This window comes from Triturus cristatus, chromosome 9 (assembly GCF_964204655.1).
Source record: "Triturus cristatus chromosome 9, aTriCri1.1, whole genome shotgun sequence".
Taxonomy (NCBI): Eukaryota; Metazoa; Chordata; class Amphibia; order Caudata; family Salamandridae; genus Triturus; species Triturus cristatus.
The window spans coordinates 853,540,430-853,564,882 of record NC_140592.1 but is presented as its reverse complement, the minus strand read 5'-3'; the positions used below and the strand labels follow the sequence as shown (position 1 = coordinate 853,564,882).

At 45.3% G+C, this 24,453-nt stretch overlaps 1 protein-coding gene across 2 annotated transcripts in view; it reads right to left on the bottom strand.

The window, feature by feature from the left end:
- The window catches only part of CDC42BPB (CDC42 binding protein kinase beta), a 1,057,701-nt gene that overhangs the window by 478,189 nt on the left and 555,059 nt on the right, over positions 1-24,453 (bottom strand). For both annotated transcript variants that reach the window (XM_085626326.1, XM_085626327.1), the window contains exons 17-18: positions 2,672-2,796; positions 548-653 (exon numbers count right to left, since the gene is read on the bottom strand). In XM_085626326.1, the coding sequence (XP_085482452.1) occupies positions 548-653; positions 2,672-2,796 (231 nt within the window). The remainder of the gene's footprint in view (positions 1-547; positions 654-2,671; positions 2,797-24,453) is intronic.

Sequence of the window (24,453 nt, the reverse complement as noted above, 5' to 3'; positions counted from 1 at the left end):
GCAGGATTTTTACTAGGAGGCTGTCAGTAGAAGATTGGTGTCCGTTATTTTAATTGTTGCTTGTTCAACCTCTGTCACAATTTACAGCAAATGATTGTTTAAATTTATATCATTTGAAAATCAGCAAAACACTCCAGAATCCATTTTCAATATGATTTTTGACAAAGTATAAAATCGTTTTGAAACAAAAGTAAGGCAATAATTTAAAAAAAAGGCCAGACGCCATAAAAACAAGAAGGATGCATCCAGTCATATACCATATTCAAATAAAACTTTACCTATTCTATCTTTACCATGAAGGCCAAAATGGAGCACACATTAATAAAATGACCCATAAGAAAATGTCCAATCTGGGCTATGGATACCAACTGCACTGTTTGAAGTTTCAAGATGCAATGGAATTTGATTAAACACTAAGAAATAACAGGAGGAGTTGTTTGAAACAAGTGTTTCACTGTAAGCATAAATATTGCAATATCTGTATGAATGTGGCTACACATATAAACACCTATACAAGACAAATTAAACTAACTAGGTGATGACTTACCAGAGTTCTTGATCCTAAGCTGTTGCTTCTCAAAGACTCAAGTTCTTCGGTCATCTTTGAGGCCAAAGCCTGAAGGTATCCACGAGCATCCTTTTCATCACTTACCCTGGAAGTACCCACAACCACAGTTACACCACTTAATTAGGAATGCATGTCACTAAAACACATTTGCTTCAACATTTGTTTACATGGGGGTACCTTTTGTACTTCCAACGACCTCTTTAAAAGCATTCTTCTTTCTCTCCAGAAAGGATTACAGTTCTAGATTAATGTCTGCTAGAAGGAAGGCTAAATTTACACTCACATTCATTAACACATAACTACTGGATTTAAAAAACATCTTACCTAACTAAGACATACAGAAATACAGGTGTACAGACAGACAAACGCATCATACTCCTCTCTACAAATTATCACTTGGCTGATGTAGAAATTTGCAATCATCTTGGAAGTACTTCCACTCATACTGCTATGCCGCTATATTTCATGCACATATAAACCACGACAGTCAGACACTTGTGATGATGGGTGCTTGAAAAGATTTACACAAATTAAAAAAATCAAAAGGAAGCTAGCATAACAGAACAGTCACTTGGTTTCTGCCAAATGATTCAGATATTGTCAAAGGTGGTAAGCCTTGAAAAATCAACTCGCAATGTGTAGTGAGATTTTATCAGGTCGAGCTATTTTGAGCATTTACTCCAATAAAGATGCCTTTAAATCTTGTTTTCATCTTAACACATTTGCTGTCTGTTCAAGGACAGAGGTCAAATGTTAGTTTGTTATTTACTAAGTGTTGCTTATCTGTTCCTGGAAAATGTTTTTTACTTTTCTTTCTCTTATTATAGTTAGTGCTTTTTGTCAAGTGAGTTATCTGACAATAATTGTGAAACAAAAGGCTCTAAAATGTCAGGGTTTTTTTCACATCTGAACAGCTTGTAAATTAATAGTACAATTATTTTGAACTATATCAGAAATTATGAAATAACTTTTTTTTGTAATTCAGAAGTGTGATGCAAACAAATATTCACATACTAGCAAAACAAATCAGAACACATTACTTGGTGATGTGCAAATGACAAATATTTGCAGCAACTCGATTTCCAGACATTGTACATCATATAGTTTTACAACCTCATCAGAGGGACATGCTGGGCACTTAAATGGACAATCTGCAGATTGCAAATGACAGAGTGCTGCTACTTTATGCTTTAGTTATGTATTAATTAAAAGTGACAGTTTTTAAACATGAGTTGAGAAACATTTCTGCCACGGCACTGATGACGCATGCTGTTAATGAACTGAGGCAAGTCAGCGGTCATGTGTTTCCTATATATGGCTAGATTTGTATTATATAGGAGCAAAAATTTAGTCTATTAAACCACACAAGATTTTTTGTACAGCAGACATTCTGAACATTTGAAGGTGCTCTCATATGTGATAAAGAAAAAAGTGGCATCTTAGTGAATTAGAATACTTGCCCTGGATCACATAATTTGAAACCAGTTTATTGGTAAAGAGCATTATAACTAGGTTGAGTAGATTATTTGTCACTAGACCTGCAGGTCTACTAACATTTTTAGGATTTTTTGAGGCCTGCTTGGTCTTCTCGGTCAGTGTTCAGAAAACTATCCTGTAAGCCTTAAAGCTTGCAGTGCATTACCCAGTCTGCAACCTAAACAGTAATCCACCCTCATTACTTAGATTTTTCCTTACAAAAGCTCCAGCCAGCACAATGAGTGCATTACCAGTGAACTTTAAGGCTGGAAGGGCTTGGCATTGCAGGAGAAAAAATCTAATGTCATACAGCACGGATTGAACCTATCTTTATACAATGTAAGTGATGTAATTTGGTACAACAGCTGTTGACTGTGAAACAAAAAGATAGGACTCTTATTCGAGCTTCCCTTCTTGATGATTGTGTGATCCCAGAGAAACCACAAGTGTCCCAGCTCTCCTTACCAGAACAGATGGTATCACTTGCTAAGATGCTTAATGCTATCAATTTGCGCCTTGTATTAACATATGCAAAGTAGAGTGAACTATGGTTACAGTAATAAAGATATTAAAAATGCAGTCTATTAAAAGTTTCAAAAGTACAGTTAATATTTGAACATGTCATACCACTGAATAATTTCTGCAATTTGGGCTTCCCAGTGAGCTACAGATTCCTTCTTTGCTGCCAGGTCTTGTAGTTCATCTTCAAGCTGCGTGTTTTGTGCTGTTAGTTTCTCAACAAAAGAACAAAGCTGAAATGCAAAGATAGAATTAAATTTCATAAAATATGCATGAAAGCTCAAATGCATTAATTTACTATAAGGTAACATTTGTTGCTGTTAATTGCTTCGCTTTTGTCATGCTTATCTTTAGTTGTGATTATAATGTATTATTTATGCAGCACACAATGCTAAACACAGGTACAGTTTTGTTGCACGCCCATGATTTTTAGGATATTTCCAGGTGATGCAAAAAGGAAAACTTTCGGAACCGACAACTACTATAAATCAAATCTGTTTTGTTAACGTAACAACGTAACTGTGGTGGCAGAAGGAAATAGATAGTGACAGTTTATAGCCACCAGCTCAGTCACACTGCCATATTTACAACCCTGTGAGGTTGCATATACCTTTAACATAGGGGAGGGATGGACAGCTTGGCAATTAATTAAAAGGATGTTCATACGAAGGTTAAAGTTATCTTTATAGTGACTATTATTACTATCACACAGGATCTCCCATAATGTGGGCAAAGCTTTTACACCAGATTCTTCATGCTTTTTGGCCCCAGTACCACATAGAAAACCATCTGTTGGATGTAACACTGCTCCCTAACCCAGAGAAAAGGTACACAATCAATCTGTATAACATAGCTAATCACCTGTGAGGGTATCCAGGCACTAAGTAGCAGGGCTCAGTCAAAAAGCCAGGTCTTGAATTCATCTGGGTGTGATGTCCGGAGATGGAGGGGAAGGCCGTTCCAGGACTTTGTGGCAAGGTAGGAGAACCCAAGGTCCCCTATTTTTACATCCTTCCGAAAATACATAAGGGGACCTCCCCTGTACCAGGACGCCCGATTGTATCAGGCATCGACTCTGTCCTAGAGCCTTTATCACAGTTCTGTGACCACTTTCTACAGCCGCTGGTCAAACGAATACCTTCATATGTTCAGGACACCACTGATATCCTACGCCTCTTGGATAATCTACAGGAGGATATCCAGATCGATTTTCTCATCACCCTAGATGTGGAGGTCCTCTATACTAACATCCCCCACCCAGAGGGCCACACTAGGGGTGATTGAGAGAATCCTCAGTGCTGAAGAATGGAGCTCCCCCACGCCGCCTTCCTTTATTATGGAATGTGCTACCCTTGCCCTTACGGAGAACTACTTTGAGTTTAAAGGGCAATATTACCACCAGACCCAGGGCACTTCCATGGGCAGTACTTTTGCCCCTTCGGTAGCCTGCCTCTACATGTCAGACTTCGAAGAAAGACACATCAATGGACCAGAGAACCCCTACCATCTGAACATCAAACTATGGAGGAGGTTCATTGATGATATCCTGGTACTCTGGACAGGCACTGAAACCCTATACAAGGAGTTTCTCAGCTGGCTATACACGCTGAACGAATACCTCCACTTCACCATAACGGCATCTGCATCCAAAATTGCCTTCTTGGATCTCACCGTTAGACTGGAGGGGGGCAAAATTGATACAACTATGTATCGCAAACCAACAGACCGCAACAGTTTGCTCTACTTTACAGCCACCACCCTAAGGCCTTGAGACTGAATCTGCCTTTCGGACAATTTCTGCGGGTCAGGCGCAACTGCTCCCACCTGTCAGATTACAAAACCGAGTCTTCCTTACTATCCAGAAACCTAAGGGATAGCGGGTACCCCACTAGAGAGATTTCTAGGGCACGCAAACGTGCACAAAACAACCATAGGGGGGCCCTACTTGAATACAAGACCCGGATGACACAGGAGTCAGATCTCCTTACTTGTGTCACCACCTTTTCGCCAGTTTCAAACGAAATCAAAAAGATAATCAAACGACACTGGCAAATTCTGAATACGGGCAATCTTAGTCTTACACCGCCCAGATTTGCCTTCAAAAGGTCAAGGAATATTAAGGATATTCTGGTGCATACCAGACCGAGGAAGGCAGAGCCACCTAAACAAACCACCCTGTGGCAATTACCGCCTGTACGTGGGTACTATCAGTGCGGCTCCTGCAGTGTGTGCCCTTTCACCAGCACATACAAAACTATCCCCCTGACGGACACCTTCCGCTGGGAACTGCGTGGCCATACTAATTGCAACACTTCTAATTGCATCTACTTGTTGAGATGCCCATGCGGTCTGCAGTACGTAGGCATGACCTCCCGCCCTGTGAAAATCCGCATCTCTGAACATAGAAGCAACTTCCCTTGTAAGAAAACAAACACCAAGATGTGCAGGCACTACCTAGAACAGAACCACACGGCTGACTCATTGTCCTGGTTAGTTCTTGAATCCTCCCCAGACAAATCCAAGCACAGTCTTTTTCTTAAGGAACAGAGGTGAATACATCGTTTGTCCACCGACAGACAGGGATTGAATGAGGATATACCGTGGAGTGCGCTGTGAACACATCTCTGCCAAAACATCCCTGATCCGCCCAGCGAACTATGCAAAGTTCAGTGTACACCGGCTAGCTTGGTCTCACAACAGTTATCATGGCCAATACACATGCCTTGGCGTACCACACTTAATAAAGCCAATCACTTCCCACTTATCACTGAGCTACACCGCCATTTTAGTGACATAACCCTGAATGTGTTCACTGACTTTTTGTACACTACCCCCCACTCCATCATGGCCGCCCGATTCGCGAGGGAAACCACATGATCTACGGGCGGGTCCTACTTCCTGTTTGGGATCCTGTGGAACACACCCTGGGTGCTACTTAATGAGGAGGGACACGACCGGCTTTCCACTATCCGGACCCGGTGAGATGGGTAGGCTTGACTGGCCCTGACACGAGCAGTAGAAAGTAAGTGTACCGCCTTCTACACCAGCAGGGATTTCCAACCCATTATGACTAAAACCTCTTTACCGCGCTGCAGGGTCCTATTGCCTGACTATTTTCTAACTATTTTCCTGTTATTCTTAAAGCGGCCCTGGGAGGAACAAACAGCAGTTTTGTATTGTGCGCTTTTACAGCGACCAGGAATTAATATCCGTTGTTGACCAGTACTCACTGCGGCGCATTAGTGTCCCATGACTCGGGTCTAATTTTACCATATTTTTACTCTATCTTTGCAATATCTTTATAATACAACTACAATGGGAGCGTCTCCCCATTGTTAGATACCTAACATGTCCACAAACCCAGCCCAGTCCACCATCTACTAACGGGTTATTACTGGCTGGATAGAGGAAATTTAGATTACTCCCACGTAGTGCCGTGTAGCGCCTCAAATACATACTACTTAGCCAATATTCCACTATTTGGCTCTCTACCCCGTAGACAGAACGCCTGCACCGAAGCAGCAGGATACATATGCGCCCAACATTTGAGTTTACCACTTATCTCAATACCATCCCACTTTTGTCCTTTTCTTCCCAGCCTGAAACTTTATGGCTTCTCCCTTTATGTCAGATCCACCGGGTACTGTTGACACCCTAGAACTCTAACCCTTAGGTGAGTAACAGTATCACCGATTCCATGGGTGCGTGAAGTAGTTCAAATGGATACTGATGCTACCAGTTTTTAACTTGGTTTTAATCACATACTAGTCTCTATCTGCACTAGTATGTCACTTCTTCACAGTGTGTTCACGGTCACTACAGGGTCACATGTTACTTACCTGTGGTAATGTTCACCTTTATCTTCACTTTCTAGGTAGGAGCAGTGTCATACAGGTAGTACAACTTATGTGCTGTATTTAAACTGATACTAATCATTAGGTCATGTTTTGTAGATTGTAGTTTTTTACTAGGTCCTGAAGAATCGCAGTCAATGTACTAGAAGCGAGAAACATGTTGACCACACCATTTGCACTCTAGCCGTGGTCCATTCCGGGAAACCATAGTCCCCATGAGCACCGGCTATCCTTGATTTTACTTGTGGCAGAGGACCACCAGAATACAAATTGCTTTCCGGTACCTTAGGCCACATTTTATCCTCACCCACACTATCTGCTCTGTCCTGGCCCCTCACCCCCACTTCACCCATAGGCAGTTGGATAGAAGATCTCCGATAAAGAGCCCCTCTTAGAGGTGAGCCCGTTGGGCATTGCACCGCCTGCCCAACGTGGAGCATTGCCGATGATGAAGCATGACACTCGCAAGGGTGTGTGAGGCCATTATATCCAACAAATTGGATACCCAGGGGTTGTCCTCCATTGAGCACTAACCCTTTTTTCCTAGTGATCCTTTCCTCTTTCCTTTCCTAAGGAACAGCCCAGTCATCTCTTTTTGTTGCTTTCATATCTGGGGCTACGACTGTGGCCGGCCCCACCATTCCCTTCTCTTGTGAATGGTAATTAATGCCCTACTGGATCACCATTTAACCTTGTCTTCCCCTACCTATTGTTACAAGGTAGGAGAAGGAACTGCCTCCACTGTGGCTTCTGTGAATGTGCAGTGTCCGGAAGAGCAAAGGTCTCCGGGTGGTTGGTGGAAGTTCAGGCGGTGGTTGATGTATGCTGGTCCTACGTTGTGGTGGGCTTTATAGGCATGTCAATATCTTGAATTGGCATCTTTTCTGGATGGGGAGCCAATGGAGGTTCCTGAGGTGTGAGTGATGTGGGTCCGTTTGGGTAGGTTGAGGATGAGTCTGGCTGCTTGTGAGAAAGTGTCTCTGTATATACTGTTCCCAAATAGGTACAGGGTGTACAGAGTCCACAGTCCCCAGAGGCTTGGCAGAGGCTAAAGTTTGATATAACCTTACTCTCTAAAGTGGTAGCTTGGTCGAGCAGTAAGGCAGTATCAGAGGACAGTGTAAAGCATTTGTTGCACACACTCAGCCAGCAAATGGTCTCACACACTCAATAACTGAACTCTAGGCCAATGGTTTATATATAAAAAATATATGCTTGTTTAATTTTAGAACCAACAATAGGTATTAAAATATACTTTCTCAGAATGAGATGCTTTATATAAATACTTTTGCAATATGCAATTGACTTTTGTAGAAAGTTACAATTGGTTGCAATAGGCAACTCTATTTTAAACACAATAATGCATTGAGTTCAATGGAAGTTTCAAGTTATTTGCCACAGATTACTTTTAGGATTACTTTTGGAATTCCAGGACTGGATCCTCGATTCAGTCCTGGGTCAGTACTTGGAATAAAGTGATAAAAGTCAACTTAATTACTGTGATGATTTTTAGACAATATTTTGCTATTTTAAAAGTTGACACTTATAAAATATTTCATAGAAAAGTCAATGATTCCCTACGGCAAGTAGCAGGTATGGTATGTTCTCGTTACTTTTGTAATCCAGTACTGGGTGCCTAGACTCAGTACTGGGACCTTCATCCAAAACAGGTAAGTAATTATGTTTTCAGATATTATACGATTTTTAAAGAATATTTAAAGATTGCAGAAATTGACACTTAAAAGAAATTTCACAGAAAAACAGCCAATGATTTCCTATGGGAGAAAATTGGGTTACTGGTAGGTACAGTTGTAAGCTGGGCACCAAGATCCAGCACTGGGAGCTCACCTAAGAGCAGGTGAGTATTTTCGTTTTTGTTACTCGGCTGATTTTTGGTGAATATTTTAAGTTTTGAAATTTCAGGAAAAGCCAGTCAATGTTACCCTGTGGAGAAAATTGAGTTACGGTTTAACGGTAAGTACTCGACTGGCAGAGTTAAGGTTCTGGGCATAAACTCAGGGGTATCCCAGGGTCAGGTAGGTACAGTTGGTTCACCCTCAGCGGCACAAGGGCGGTCGGGTGCAGAGAGAGTTAGGCCCAATGTTATCCTATGAGAGGTAGTGGGGGCCTTGGTTGGTGGCTGCTGACTAGCAGGCCACGCGGCTGTGGGAGCGGGGCTCCTAGTCACTTACTCAGGGCAAGTGGGGAAGTAGATAGGTGTAGAGGTTGCACTGCCAGGGCCACTCGGGCGGCTGGGTGCAGGGTGCTTTTGAGCCTTCGGGCGCTCAATTGATTTCAATGGGAAATCTCCGGTTTAGAAAAAGACTGCAAGCTCGGGGACGAAGATTCTTCAGGTGCCACCACCACTTCGAGAGGTAAGTTGGGTAGTTGGAGGATAGGTAGGTACCACGGGATTGGGCACAAGGGACGCCGGGGGGCCTTTTGGTGTCAGGAAATCTTACCCTCTGTTGATCGCAGTTGGGGGGGCACCTTGTTCTGAGGCTGCAGGCTTCTTCAGGAGTGTCGAGGGAGGTCCTTGGGTCCGGACTCTGGGTCACAGTCGCTGTGAGGTCGTCCTCGTGGTCTTTGTTCACTCCGGCACAGGACAGGCTTGGCTGGTGCAGAGTGGGCTGGGTTCGCGGTTCCGGGCTGCTGCCAGGGATTAAAAGTAGATTTTGAGTAGAGCCTCTACTCATGGGAGTCCCAGGGGTTTAGAGTCAAAAGGTAGCCAGGTCCTTCGGGGTTTGTGAGGTTGCTGGCCACAAGAGATGCCGGGTTGGGGCAGGAGCAGGTTCGAGGGTCGACAGGCCGGTAGGGCTGGGGTCAAAGCAGTTGGTGTCTTCCTCTTCTTAGCAGCTGCAGGGAAGGTCTTCTTTCTTCTAGCTCATCTTCGGATTTTGGAATCTGGGGAAGGAAGGTTCAGGGTGCCCCTAAATACTAGATTTAGGGGCGTTACAGGTAGGTGAAGGGCAGGGACCAATGGGTCCCTGTCCTGGGGTGGGTACACCACCTATCCTGCCTCTCTCCTGTGGGAGGGGGGCAGAAGCCTAATCCTGATTGGGCAGGTCTCCCCATCTTCAAGATGACGAGAGCCCGGGGATGTGCTTCACCTCGCCTCCCCCACCTGAGGGGTGGGGTTGGCAGGCTGGTACATCCCCTGTCCTTATTTGGGGTTTCCGGACAGTGGCCTGGGGAAGCTCACAGAGGCAGCATGCCTTTGAAGCTTTCCCCTGCCCATCCTGGGGGAGGAGATTTAGCACCTCGCCCAGGATGTGCATTGTTGCAGACCCAGGAGAGCAGGGGCTCTCCTACCCAGGGGTCCAGCAACATGGCTGCTGTGTGGCAGCCTAGGCAGCCTCAGAACAGACGTGGATTGTAAGTCAGGTTTCAGGGGGCATCTGTAAGATGCCCTCTGGGGTGCTTGGTACATTAAATCCCACACTGGCATCAGTGTGGATTTAATGTGCTGAGCAGTTTGATACCAAACTTCTCAGTCTTCAGTGCTGCCATTATGGTGCTGTGGAGTTCGTGTTTGACAAGCTCTCAACACCATGTACTCTTAAATGGCAGCACTGCACTTACAGGGCCCAGGAAGGGACCTGGGTACTGTAGGGGCACAGGGCTCCTGCCTCTGTGCCCACACCACTGGCATAGGGCACCCAGCTAGAGGGGTGGCTGATGTATGCCAGGGCAGTGTAGGTTGTGGGCATGGCACACAGGGATGTGTGCCATGTCGTCTCTCTGTTTTGTCTTGTACCCAGACACTCAGCCTGCCAGGGAAGTGTGTGTGTGTTAGGGTACAGGGCCTCTAAGGGTGGCACAATGAGTGCTGCAGCCCTTAGAGGCCTTCCCTGGTCACAAGGCCCTGGGTACCTAGGGTACCACTTACCAGGGGCTGACATGTGGCCAGGGTTTGCCAATTTGGTTTTGAGGTTTTGTTTAGGGAAGGAACATAGGCCCTGGGCACCTGATTGGCAGGAGTCCAGGGCACACTCAAAGTACATTTAGCAATTCAGCAAAAAGTGGGGGCATACCATGCAAGAAAGATGGCACTTTCTCACACTGCTGATTTCCGTATCTTCTGTAGTCTCTTCATGAGTTCAGGGGTGGTTCCTGCGTACAGTGCATTGCAAATGTCCAGCCTACTGGAGACCAGGGTTTGAGTGACGGTTCTTCGCGTGCCAATGGGAAGCCATTTGAAGATTTCTCTGAGCATGTGGAGGGTGTGGAAGCAGGTTGAGGGCTGCTTTGACCTGTCGCTTCTTGGTGAGCTTGCTGTCCAGGATGATGCCAAGCTTGCAGCCGTAGTCTGTCGGAGTGGGAGTGGCTCCGAGTTTGGCAGTCCACCAGGTGTAGTTCCAAGGAGAGGCATTGTTGCCAAAGATCAGCACTTCGGTCTTGTCCGGGCTGAGCTTCAGACAGTTTTTCTTCATTCAGTCAGCAACATTTTTCATGCAGTTGTGGAAATTGGTCTTCGATACACACCACTGCCAGTTCCTATCATATAAATAAAGCACACAAAAGGTGCATGTTTTATCTGATAGCAGATAGGTAGGTGGAATGATGTTAATAATGGGAGAAAGTGTCTGGAATCACAATAAAGGCAACTTTATCTCACCAATGGCTCACCCATTCACAATTTGTGGGAAGATTCAACAGCACAGAAGATAGAAAGGGTGGGGGCGGCGAGGGGAGTGGAACACTGGGAACTCTATGGTGCAAAATATTCTTATTCAAATGAAAGTCAATCAATACATTCTAAACAAAGGTGCGATGCTACCAGAGCACAACTCTGTACTGACGGTAGATTGAGTACAGCACAGGGACACATACTGCTAGAAATTCCTTGACACACCTGGCTGACGTTATGGCATCCAGAAGGAAATCATTCAACAGAAAAAGGTTCAAATTACAAGTCGCCATGGGCTCATACGGTTTGTGCAGCAGTCTGTCTAAAATGAAGTTCAAATCCAAACAGACTGAAGAGCACATTGGAGGACCGAACAGTTGCATCAGACATATCACTTGCCGTTTGATAAACTCGTAGATGGTGATGGACGGTGAGGAAGGGGAGTTTCACAGGTTTTCGCTTGGATTCAAGATATCTGAAGATGATGACACTGGTCACGAAGTGAGCTGATATTGCTTGAAATGTTTTTGTGGTTTGAGCAGAAAGGAGGTCGTACTTCTGGAGGATCTGTTCCCACTTGAAGGGGTCAGTTTTTGGGACAGGTAGGTAGGGGTGCTGTGGTGCAACGTTTTATGAGTCATGTAAGCAATTTTGAGATGCATTCTGGCCTCAAATGGCAGCCAATTCAGAGCAGGTATAGATTAGTTAATTGTGAGGAGCCTGGATGCTGAAATAAAAGTGGGTTTAGGAGGAGCAAGTGAGGCTTTCAGGAGGTCCACAAGGGTATCACTATCATAGTCCAGTTTCGGAAGTACAAGTGCCTGAGTCGCAGTTATGAGGTCCGCCGTGGGTAGGAAAGGTTTTAGTTTCCTAAGGATATGCAGCTTTTGGTTGGCTCTTCTGGTGATGGTGCTGATGTGTTTATGCATATAGAGGTCTTTCTCTATGGTAATACCTCGGGATTCGGTGGAGTCAACTACGTGTGGGGTGCAGGTTAAGGCACAGAGAAGGGGAATCCACTTTTTGATGGTGGAGCAATCAATAAGATTTCAGTTTCAAGGGCATTGTGTTTGAGGTGATTGCCAGTCAGCCATTGTTTTGTTAATGTTTGGGTGTTACTGAGGGTGTGGATGTCTTCAACTGAGGTTATTACTATGTAGAGTTGCGTGTCGTCGGCATACATATGGTAGGAGATGCAGCAGCATTTGAGGATATCGGTTAGGAGCTCCATGTAGAGGATGAATAGTGATGTGGAGAGGCTAGAACCCTGGGGGACGCTCAGGGATAGTGGTGCCTTCTCGGATAAGGTGTGATTAATTAGGAAACACTGTGACCTGTTGTGTAGAAAGGAGCATTTGGAATTGCTGGTGGTGAAGATGTCGATCTTACTCACATGAGGGCAGTGAAGAAGTGGGAGATTGTTTAACAGAGAGCGAGACTCTGTAAATACAGGCTAGGTCACCCCGGTGTTTCTTGGAAGGACTAACCTAATGATGCCATACCTGAGAGGGACCAAGATATCCAAGTAGTGGTTGGAGGAATAATTTAACCATGATTCCTTGAGCAGAAGGATGTCAAGGTCCTGGATGAGGATAATAGCGGATAAATCAGCCGCATGTTTCACAACTGAATGGAAGTTTAGTAGTGCACATTTCGGAAGTGAGTTAGAGGAAGCCATGTTAGAGGGCGTATGAGAGAGAAGTTCAATTCATTTATAGACCAACATTAAGATGGGGTGATATGGAGGGGGTAGAGATGACAGTCTCGATTTTGGAGGAGGGGTACAAGACATGATAGTCTCTATTGTGGAGGAAGGATGGGAGAGATTGGCAGGGGAAGCATTATAAGAGTTTAGGATGTCACGTAAATCATCATTTGATAGCTGTCTGACTAGCCTATCTGGTCGAGAGGAATACATATGGAAGGGAATGGTCTTAAAAAAAGGCGGAGAACTCTCAGCGAAGGCAGGGGTACGGTCTGAGTAGTGGTTGGGGACAGCAGGTGTATTTAGGTCTCGCCTACGCAGCGCGCATGCGCTGATTAGGAGGAACTTTAGCCGTCGTTCTGCTGTTTTTCGAAGCACATACTTGTGCTTGTGGCGGCATACACCTTGCGGGAGCACGCAGGGGCGCGCCACAAGCACGAGTATGTGCTTCCAAAAAGATCAAAGAGCTGCTGTTTCGCGCATGTGCATTCGGAAGCATTCCCAGAGCGTCTCACTCTCGCTTTTTTTTATCGTTGTTTTCTACACGATTGCAGGGTCTTGGCTCATTTACCTGCATTGACTTTTAATTCAATTAACCAATAATGAGATAGAAAATAAAAATAGGTCAAGGGGCTTTGCTGTTTACGTCTGCAGCGCTATATAAATACACCACTATGAGTTGAACAGCCGCATTACCTACTTGACCTTATTATCATAACTTTGTCAATGAAGAGATCAATTATTTCTTAACTGGTCATACCGTAAGTTAAAATTCATACCTTTCTATCAACTGTCCCAACGAAATAAACTGATCAACTGATTCGCCGTCCTCATCTGACCTAGTACGGATTTTGTGCAGTTCCATAACACATTTTCGTCTTCCTAACAATTGTCTTAACTTGTTTAATACTTAATCATACATATATATCTCCACATTGGCATCCACCTCTTTCCTGAAAATTAAATGCTCTCTTCCATAAACCTTTTTCTTTTCTTGACCGTTCTATCAAAATATTTAAGAACATTGACAAAATGTTCATCCTTTCCTTTCTTGGATTTTAAGGAGCCTTCCTAGTAGATTGTTAAAATAGTAACAAAAGAGCATAACAGCAAACACTCCTTTCCTCTACATTCCGATAAGGCTTTATTGGCACCTGTACCAGTTACTACTCCATCTGCATCCTCACGTTTGCTTTGAGTTGGTGCTGCGCGGTCGTAGGCTATGTACCTAGAGCAGCTGTCATTCGGTGCAACACCAGCTTTTACCACGCACAGAATTACATTTGCAGAGGCATGGCAACAGTAGGTGACACCGACGTTCCGCCCTACCCAAACAAACATGGCGGAACATGAGCGTCCGCCTCGATTTTTACCTAGGATGGCGTGAGAAGTTCGCATGGGATACTGTAAAATATTGTGAGCGTCACATGGTGCCCGTTTTAGGATCAAACTTACGTCCGCTACATTTTACCCTGTATACTTTATGCTGCTTTACATTCATTACTGTGCATGCAGCATACTGCCGCTAAAATTACTAACACTTGCCAATCTTGAGAGATATGTGTCATTATTACGACACAGATTAAAACACGACAGTAGAAACTATAAAATACAAGCACTGAGCACTGTAAAACACAAAACAAATGACGACCGCCTTTAAGTTAAGCAGTGTGAACGACTACGCTGACAGGTCCGCGATTGGGAAAGTGCAACAAATCCTGTTCTAGGGACGTCACAGCCAATAACCAACAAATATACTTCTAGCCAATCCACGAGAAGCTCTCCCAACCAATCCAGATTGATTATGCTTTCCCAACCTCTGAGAAAAATGTTTCCTCCTACGTGATTTGGGAGCATCAGCATGCCTCACGCTGTGGTCTGAAGATCAAGACGGCTGAAGTTAAAATAATTAACTAGTTAGGGACATTGGACAGGCTTAGGCTATATGTCACATACTGAGAGCCCGATGGAGAGTCAGAAGCGCCAGGAGGAGGAGGATCATGGTTATGGACTTTTCCCCGAAAAGGCAGAAGCGGGGACAACCGCGGGGCTCTTTTCTGCCTCAAAGCCTGTTCACCTTCAACCACAAGTGCCGGGTCATGCTCAGCATTGCGCTGGACAGCAGTACGTTTAAGTAGGGAGGCACTTTGAAGTGCATATCGGCTGACCGGCTATTCCACCTTTCCCGGGACGGCCCGCGTAGTTCAGTGGATTATCTCGACAACTATTATAAAGCTCCCTCTGTAAATAATACACCTCTATTATAAAGAGGTGCATTATTTATCCAACCAATGTAGTTTGTGATTTGGTCTTGATCTGACTATATTTTGTACTCTCAATTCTGCTTGGTGCTTGAGTATTGTATACATGGGCCCTCGTTGATTTCCTTGAGGGGGCACAATATTTTTGCAGTTTTAAATAGCGAAACTTTATCCCAAGGGCATTAAAGAGAATCACAAGATATTACTTTAGCTGCCACTTTACAGTACCACATAATGGACCAGGCAAAGGCTTTGTCTGCAGTTAAAAGATAATGTTTATGCCCATAAGTTAATGCTTTTAGAACTTGTATTCATGGTCCATTAATACAAAGCTTTTATTAGGGTAAGCATTTTAAGGAAATGTTATACGCTCGAACTGCGCTACTTACAGCGTTTCCTATATAAAAACAAGCATTGGCATAGCCAATAGGTCTCGCCTTTGGGACCTTATAAGTGTTTAGCCATGCAACACTTGATGTTGTTGCACCAAGGATATTGTGCTGGTTAACTAAACACTCATAAGGTCCCAAAGGCGAGACCTATTGGCTCTGCCAATGCTTGTTTTAGATAGGTGATGGGTTGGGCGGGAGGGACTTTCGTGTTCTAGGTAGGTGATACAAAATAGTTAAGAGAATGTCAGCTCGGATCAGATGCAGTTCAGTGTGTGGTGGGTTCCCGAGCGAGTAGGAGGGCTGGGATCCATGAGGTTTACCAACGGAGCCTTAGTGGTGATTGGGTGAGAAGAAGTGGTGGGAGGGTGGGGCCTATTGCTGGGATGCGGGGGGCTATGATGGAGTAGGGAGTAATGTCAGACTGGTGTGGAGGAGTGGGGGATGTTAATGGATGTGACAACCTGGAGTTGGTGGAGGGGGAATTGAAGTTCTCTGCAGTGGGGGTGGTGAGAGGGACAAAAGGGGTGTCCGCAGAGAGATGGGTGACCAACCAGGGAGATGGGTGAGAGTGGGGGAGATAGTGGGCTGGAATAGTAGTTGGGAGGGGGATATCTAAGGGAGGGAGCATGAAAGGCAGGCAAGTGGGTAGGAAAGGGGATGGTCACTGAATATGTATGTACCTCACTCTTTTGATACATTATTAAATACAACTCGCACACAGTATTTGACAAATGCCACATTGACTAGGCATTAACGGATTCTATTGTAAACAGACAGTATTACTTTGCATCGCTTTACGTCTTTAAACCTAGTCACACTGATGCCTTTGCAACTCAAATGACAGAATAGCATTATTGTATTTTGGTGACAACAACAAACTTAAGGTAGAATTGATATGTTAGATAAAGCTTTTAATAAGCGAGATGCAGAATTATGGGTGGATGGGTCATGTTTTAAAATACCCACAGGAGAAACTAGAGCAGCTTCTGGTATAACTACACTGCAAACAATCAAGCCATGCAGTAGCAATTATAGCCCTCACCCGAGGATTGAATTAAGTGCAGATTTGAAAGTGATCATCTATTCTGATATCCAATATGCCTTTGGAGGTTTGCATGATTTTGGTATACTTTGGGAGGGAACAGCATTTCTGACCTCTAGTGGTGCTAAAATAAAACAGGTACCTTAATTGTGCACCTACTCAATGCATTGGCCTTGCCCAAGGCTTTGGTAATTATTAAACGTGCTGCCCATCAGAAAGTGAACGATGATTTTAGTAGAGGGTGTAGGAAGCTGGGTTTCTGTTGCAGTACCACCCACACTATTTGCAACAAGTACTGATGCACTTTGACTTGATGTGCCCTGGTTCCCTGCCAATCAGGTTCCCAGGGCTTGTGTCCTTTACCACAAACTGTACCTTGTACCCCCAATTGGCACTCTCTGGCCACAGGTCAGCCCCTGGTAAATGGTACCTCAGGTACCCAGGGCACTGTGACCAGGGAAGGCCGCTAAGGGCTGCAGCACTTATTGTGCCACTCTTGGAGGCCCTGTACCTTTACACTCACACAGTGCCTTTGCAGACTGCGTGTTTTGGTGCAGAACAAAGTTAAGAGTCAACATGGCACACACCCCTGTGTGCCATGCCTACAACCCACTGCCCTGGCATAGACCAGCCACCCCTCTAGCTCGGTGCACTTTACCGGTGGTCAGGGTAAAGGTGCATGAGCCCTGTACCCCTACCGTGTCTAAGTTAATTCTTAGACATTGTAAGTGCAGTATAGCCATTAAGAGTATATGGTGCTGGGAGTTTGTCATTACGAACTTCAAAGTACCACAATTGCTTTACTGAAAACTGAGAACTTTGGTATCAAACATTTCAGCACATTAAACCCACACTGATGCCAGTGTGGGATTTAACAAAAAATGCACTCAGAGTGCATCTTAGAGATGCCCCCTGAAAAACGACCAGCCTCTGGTTGGTTCCCTGACTGGTACACACCAGCCTGCCATCACGAGAATTGTTTCTGGACCCCTGGAGTGGGACCCTTCGCTACCTGAGCCCAGAAACCAAGCCTTTTCTGGGGGGAGGAGTTCACATCTCCAGGAAGAGCCATCTGTGGCAGGGGAGCTTCAAAGGACTTTCGCCTTTGTAATGCACCCCCAGCCTCTCCTGCTATCAGGAGCACGCCCCCTTCCTGTCTCCCCTCCTTTTCAGCAGGAAGACAGACGGGAAAAATTATCACAGCCCAGAAGGGGTGCCCACCTCTGCCAACCCCACCCATCTGGTGGGAGAGGCGAGGTATAGCCCACTCTTCAGTCCCTGCCATCTTGCAGATGGCAGGCACTCTCCAATCAGTACTAGGGATTGTGCCAACTGCCCCACATGGGGTGACCACACAAAGGGTGTATTCACCATAAGGCCAGTAGTCCATTGGCTACTAACTTCAACATTCCTAAAACGCACCCTAAATACAGTATTTAGGGGGCAGCCCTGAACCAAGAAGACAGATTCCCGCAACCTATGAAGTAGAAGGACAAAAGAAGACGCCCAGCAGAGAATACTTCAGAGAACAACTGACTGGGCCCCAGCCCTACCGGCCGTCTGCAGTTCCCAGAGATCCTGCGCCAGAAGTCACCCTGTCCTGCAGTCAGCGACCTCCAGAACCCTGGGAGGACTGACTGCCTTCAACAAAGACCAGATCTCCTGCGAACAGCAGCTCTGTTCAAAAGAAACAGCAAAGGATGACTCCAAGCCTGCTGAGGACAAAGAAACCAGATGCCTGCAACCACCACTGCACTCAACGCCTACGGCCCGAGTTAGAGTGGCACACCGGTTCTAGCGAGGTCCTCCAGTGCTCCAAAGTCTGAGTCGAACGTGGATTCACCCCTCCAGGACTCCCCAACGTCACCTGCAGCCTCTGCACGGAGACCCCCCCCCCCCCAACCGCGAGTGGCCCGCTAAAGTTAAATACGACCTCAAAAGACACCCCTGCATCAAGCCGTTATGCGCCCTGGAGAAGATAACCCGAGGTGCACCTACGTCCTGTAGCCCTCCAACTTACCTGCCCAGCTGTTGGTTCCTCCCAGAAGTCTTCCTGGACCGTGCCTGCAGCAAAAGAACAAAACCGAAAATACCCATTGAAAACAACAGGGCACCCAACGCCAAAAAAGCACCCTGCACCCAGCCGCCATTGCGGGTGCACTTTGTGTGCTAAACCAGATCCCCCTTTGCCCTGAGCCTAACACCAGGAGCTTGGCTCCCACAACCTTGCGGCATGCTCGTCAGGAGCCACCAACCGGAGGCCCCCTATTCCTCATTGGTAAACATTGGGCCTCAGAACTCTGCACAAAGCCGCCTGTTAGACCTGGCACCATTGGCGTGGGTCACCCTTCCATTTTTGTCTGTGCCTCAATGTATTTTTGTGCTGGTGTTAGCTGCTCAGGGCCCTGTGACACTGCCATCCAGTGCCACAGGGCAAGTGCTCCCTATGGGAAAATGTATTATGTGAATTGACTTCCATGTTTGGCTTATTTGGTTTACTATCAGTCCCTAGTAGAGTGCACCAGGGGTGCCAAGGGCTTGTATATCCAAAGGCTGCTAGTGGGCTTGCAGCACTGGTTGTGCCACCCACAGAAGCAGCCTGGTAAAATGCGTCTAAGGTCTGCCATTGCAGAACCTGCATGCAGTCTGGTACTGTCATGCTGACTGGGCAAGTGTCCCCACTTGCCAGTCCCAAAACCTTCCCTTACCTTCATATTAGTCACCCCTATGGTAGGCCCTAGGGCAGGGTGCATTGTAAGGATAAGGTAGGACATGCTCTGAGGTGTGTGGCATGTCCTAATAGTGAATTACAGCCATTTTCGTTTTTCACTTTTGTAAGGCTACCTGCTCTCCATAGGCCAGAATGGGATGCTAGATTATAACACTCTATAATCCTAGCAGGCTCAGGAAGCATGGTAGAAATTCATGTTTAGTATGCCTGAACTCAGAATAATAAAATACATCGTTGAGCAAAGGTTATTTTAATATCCTGGGTTTGCAAATGCTACTTTTAGAAAGTTAGCCTTTGCGTGCCTAACCATCTCAGTCCGCCTCTGGAGGGGAGGGCTATCTTCTTTGTGTGTAGCTTGAGTGACAGGGCTGGGAAGTTCCAGGAGACAGGCTGGGGCTGCCAGGTGGTGAATAGAGAGATTACACCAGGATGGGTGGGAGGAGTGCACCTTGACTCTGAATAGGGCAGTGCTCTGCCACCACAATGCTGGCTCCACCCCCTGGGGAGCGTCTGATGTCTCTGCCCTGCCTGCTGAAAGAAGAAGCCAGAGTCCCAACAACAAAGTGCTCCTCACTGAAAAGAACTGGACTGGGATTAGGCAAAGGCCCCCCTGGCCTGTAAAGACAAAAGAAACTTGGTATAAATGTAGGAGCCCTGCTCCTAAGAAATCAGATCCTGATTGAACCACGAAGAAACTCTGCCTGACCAGAAGGACCTGGAAGAAGCTGAAGGAGGAGTAACTTTCCCTGACCTAGGGGATTGGCCTGCAGTTGGTGCCTTGCTGAGAAAGGAGAGGAAAAGACTAAGAGAGACTTTGCACTTTGTTTTTCAACTATCTCCAAGGGCTTGGAAGAAGAGCTTGCCCCCTGAACTGAGTCCCAGGACCATTGGACTCATCTGCCTTCCAAAACTGAGTTGCCTGGACAATTCTTGCTTTTTTCCCGCTGGATTTGGCCCCAGTACGCCTCGTACACCATCCGCCGCGAAGCCGTGTCTTTGCCGCCCGGCACCGTGTGTCTACGCTGATCCAAAAGCGTTAGTACGCACCGTACTCCTCCCGGCCGCATTGCACCTAACCTTCCCCGCCGATTCGAGACGTACATCACTGGCTGCCGAACCCTGTACGCCGGACTCAAGTTTCGCTGTCCCGCAGGTACGGTCCGTACGCTGCTAACGTACTGCACCGTGCCGTACTCAAAGCCGAGAAGCCGCATCACGCTGATCCTCCCCGTACGCGGTACGGCGCCGAGAACTGTCGCCGCCTATCCGCACCGAAGGTACGGCTCGAACGGCGAACGCCACGGACTCTGCAAGCTGATCCGGGCCATCCGCACGTATCCCTGAAGGTCCCGTACCAACGCCACGCCCCGACGCCGCGACCCAACCAGCATCTGAATACGCTGCCGAACTACGACCATGACCCATCAACTTGTCCCGCACTGTCCGTCGCAGACCCCACTAACTTAAGGTACTTTGTTCTGTTCGCACCGCAGCGTGCGTGTTACGGACCTCGGAGTCCGCACCGATTGTTTGACTCGTACTTTCCTTGTTTTTAATGCGGACGAGTCGCACACCCAGGTACGAACCGTACAAAGCCTGAAAAGAAGCAGAATTGACTAAAAGAAGCCTATTTTTGCATTTTAAGCCTTTTTACAGGAACATTGAACTTTAAAATAATACTGTGGTCATTTTAATCGTTATTCTGGTCTTGTGCTAAGCCTTATATAAAGAGAACTAATTTTGATATAACCTTGACTGGTGTCCATTTGTGGTGTGTCATTGTATTACTGTATGTGTTCACAAATGCTTAACCTATGACGCCCTGAGAATAGTCTTGACTTCTTGCGCCACACTACCTAAAGGGTGAGCAGGGGTTATTTGAAAGGGTGATCCCCTTACCCTGACTTAGAATTGAGAGTCCCTGCTTGTCGCAAGTGCATACCTGTGCCAACTAGAGATTCCCAATTCTAACACCGCCCTAGTGCCGCTGAGGGTGTAACAAGAGTGCATCCTTGACCCTGGGGGACCTCTGAGTCTATCCCCAGAATACCAACTCCCACAACCTAATACTTACCTTTGAACCGATAACCCTATTTTCCTCTATAGGATAACATTGACTGTTTTTCTGTGAAAAGTTTCTATGTGTGGAGTTGGAAAATCTATAAAAGTCTTTAAAACTGTAACCAAGTAACAACAATGCTTTTACTTACCTGTTTACAGGAAATGTCCCAGTGCAGTATCCAGGTATACTGCACTGTGTAGGAAAAGTAATCTGTAAAGTAATCTACTTGACACTCAACTAAAAAGCCAATACAAAGTATATGTACAGTACATCAAAATCCTTGCATTACTAGTATCTCTACTGTAATCAAATCAAAGTGCATATACAATTGCAAATCAAACTGTTTACAAACTGCATTACAACTGTAAATTATTTATTGCTTACCTGTGCCAGGCTTGCTTGGTTCTAGAAAATAAAATAACTAAAAGAATATTTTTATACAAAACCAATTGGTCTGAAGTTCAGTCTCCGAGTGTGTGATATCATGTGCTGATTGAGTGTGTACAACAAATGCTTAACATTGCCCTCTGATACAGCCTTACTGCTCGACCACACTACCACAAATAGAGAGTGAGTTGCTATCTACTTTTACCTCTGCCTACCTTTGGGGTTCCACTAGACACTGTGCACACTATACCTCACTTTGGTATAGTATATACAGAGCCAGCTTCCTACAGGGGTTAACAATTTTGCTGATCAAACTGCTAAAAGCACTGCATTAGCGCGACAAGTAATATGTATGTGGCTCAACCAGAGCAAACGTTACAAGTAGAATGCAATATAAACATGGATCCCCATTTATTACAAAAGAATGCAACTTATGACGAAAAGGTGGAACAGCAAAAGGAGGGTACAGCGGTTGATGGAATTTGAGAAGAACAAATCAAATGAGTCGGCTGCCTAACGCTGGTGTATAATTTGGCCCTTAATATTCATGGTCCTCCACATTTGGGACGTGATGCCATGTGTAGATACTTTTCATAATCTTGGCACAACAAGAACTTTCAAAAGAATAAGGAGGGCATCTGTCAGAACTGTATAACTAGAGGACTATTTAACAGTAATAAGGGAATGCCTGCGGCGACTCACTCCCGAAGGAGTATATGTGCCGCTGCATAGTAACAAGCGCCAAGATTCTCCTTGGGAGTGAGCCGCTGGGCTATACAAGAGCCAATAACATAACATCAAAACACTTTCCAGCTCCCGAGGTGCCTTTTAAACATTTACAAATGGACTTTGTGCACACACAAATTGTGTTATGTACTGGTGGTGGTCAGTATGTTCCTTTGCTAGAATCGGGCCTATGCTAAGAAGAAGAACAATGCATGGACAGTGGCTAACTGTTTTCTGAAGAAACTGATCCTAAGATTCAGGGTCCCTCGTAGAATTTTGTCAGATAATTGTCCACAGTTTGTGAATAAAATGGTAGAGAGGGTTTGTAAGGCCCTAGTGATAAAGCAGAAGTTCCATTGTGCGTACCATCCGCAGGCAGCGGGTACGGTGAATAGAGAAATGGTATTCTTAAAGCAAAGATTGCACAGATATGTGCAGAGACTGAACGGACTTGGGTAGATGCATTCCCCATAGCACTTCTAAGTTTGCACTGTACTCTGAATGCCACCACTAATTTGAGCCCTCATGAGATTGTGACTGCAGATTGATGGAGATTCGGGGGCTCTCCAAAGAAATTATATTGTGCACATTGGTGATGTAATGCAGAGACTATTGCATTGCCCGGACTAAAAAAATTAATCCTTTGTACAATCAGGTGAAAGACGCCCTGCCCGCATCATCCACAACTGAAGGACACGGTTTCCAGCCAGGAAACTGGGTGTTCACTAAACTTCCAGTGCAACAATTTTCTTCAGCAGAGGTGGAAAGGCCTCACCCAGGTCCTGCTGGTTTCTAACACAGATTTGAAATGACAGAGTGCATATGAGATCTGCTGCCGCAAGCAGAGCATACTGACAAGCCCAGATATAACTTGAGTCCAAGACCTATAAGACAAGCTCCGAGTCCATGAAAGACTTTGCCTCACATGTGCTGGTAACCTTGTGATTGAAGAGTGAGGTCAATAGAGGTTAAAAAAAAATCCAAAACCAAGCGCGTCGTCAAAACTTAATAACCAGTATTGAATACAAGAATATACAATTATGGAGACACATAGGAGGGAGCTCAAAAAAGACTATTAAGCTTCCCTTCTCTTGTTAAGCTTGTTATTGTTTTGCTCTGTTTGACCGTTTTTCCTGCAATTGTGACATATCAAATAATGGCCCAAACTGGTAAAAGGGAAGTTCAATTTCTAACAACTGTTGTCCTGGCAATAGATTTGCAACAATATCATCATATGGAGTATAGGGAAAATGTTGCAATACAAATGATGAATACATACCATAAAAAAGTGAATGTTTCAGTCTGCTGGATATGTATGCAGATGCATGGCAATGTGAAAAATCTTTCCCATTGGTTACATATGCCTCTACCATTTAACGCATCATGCTATGCATTTTGGTCTTTATTTACGACCCTTATTTTTGGGACAGGGCAAATGAGAATTAGATCATCCACGATAAAATTATTATCATAATATAATAGACAGCCTACTCTATCTTCTGGTTGTATAGAATGGGCTATGTCAGGAAATAAGGAAGAAAAATACTTAACAATAAGTGTAATACATCATTTTTTTTTTTTGTTGAAACATTTTTTTATTGTTTTCATAGCAACAACTCAATACAAACCCCGCTTCCTCCCCGGCCAAAGAATATATTGCACATACAGAGTTACCATCCAATATTCGGGAGAATAAGCGTCCAGCCCATATGGGCCCTCCCCCCCTCCCTCCCCACCCCATGTCAGTGTGCCTCCTGTCTTTCGCCTCGCTCCTGATGTGCCCCCTCCCTGCCATAAAGAGTGTAATACATCATAGCGAATTTCTGGATTTAACATGGAATGGTACAGCCCCGCCTGTCCAGGTACCTCTGAGACTAAGGCGGAGATTAAGGGGGAGTATATGTTTAGTGGACAAAGGAAGAGAAGAAGTGGGAGAATGTGACAGTGAACAGTACTTTAATATAAGCAGCACCTGTTCATTAGGCTATCCCATGTACCTGGGGAAAACAAGTCTATTTCATATGCGGGGAAAGAGCCTACACATGGATGCCAAAAGTTTGGGGAGGTTCCTGTTACAATGGATGGGTATTCCCCAAGATA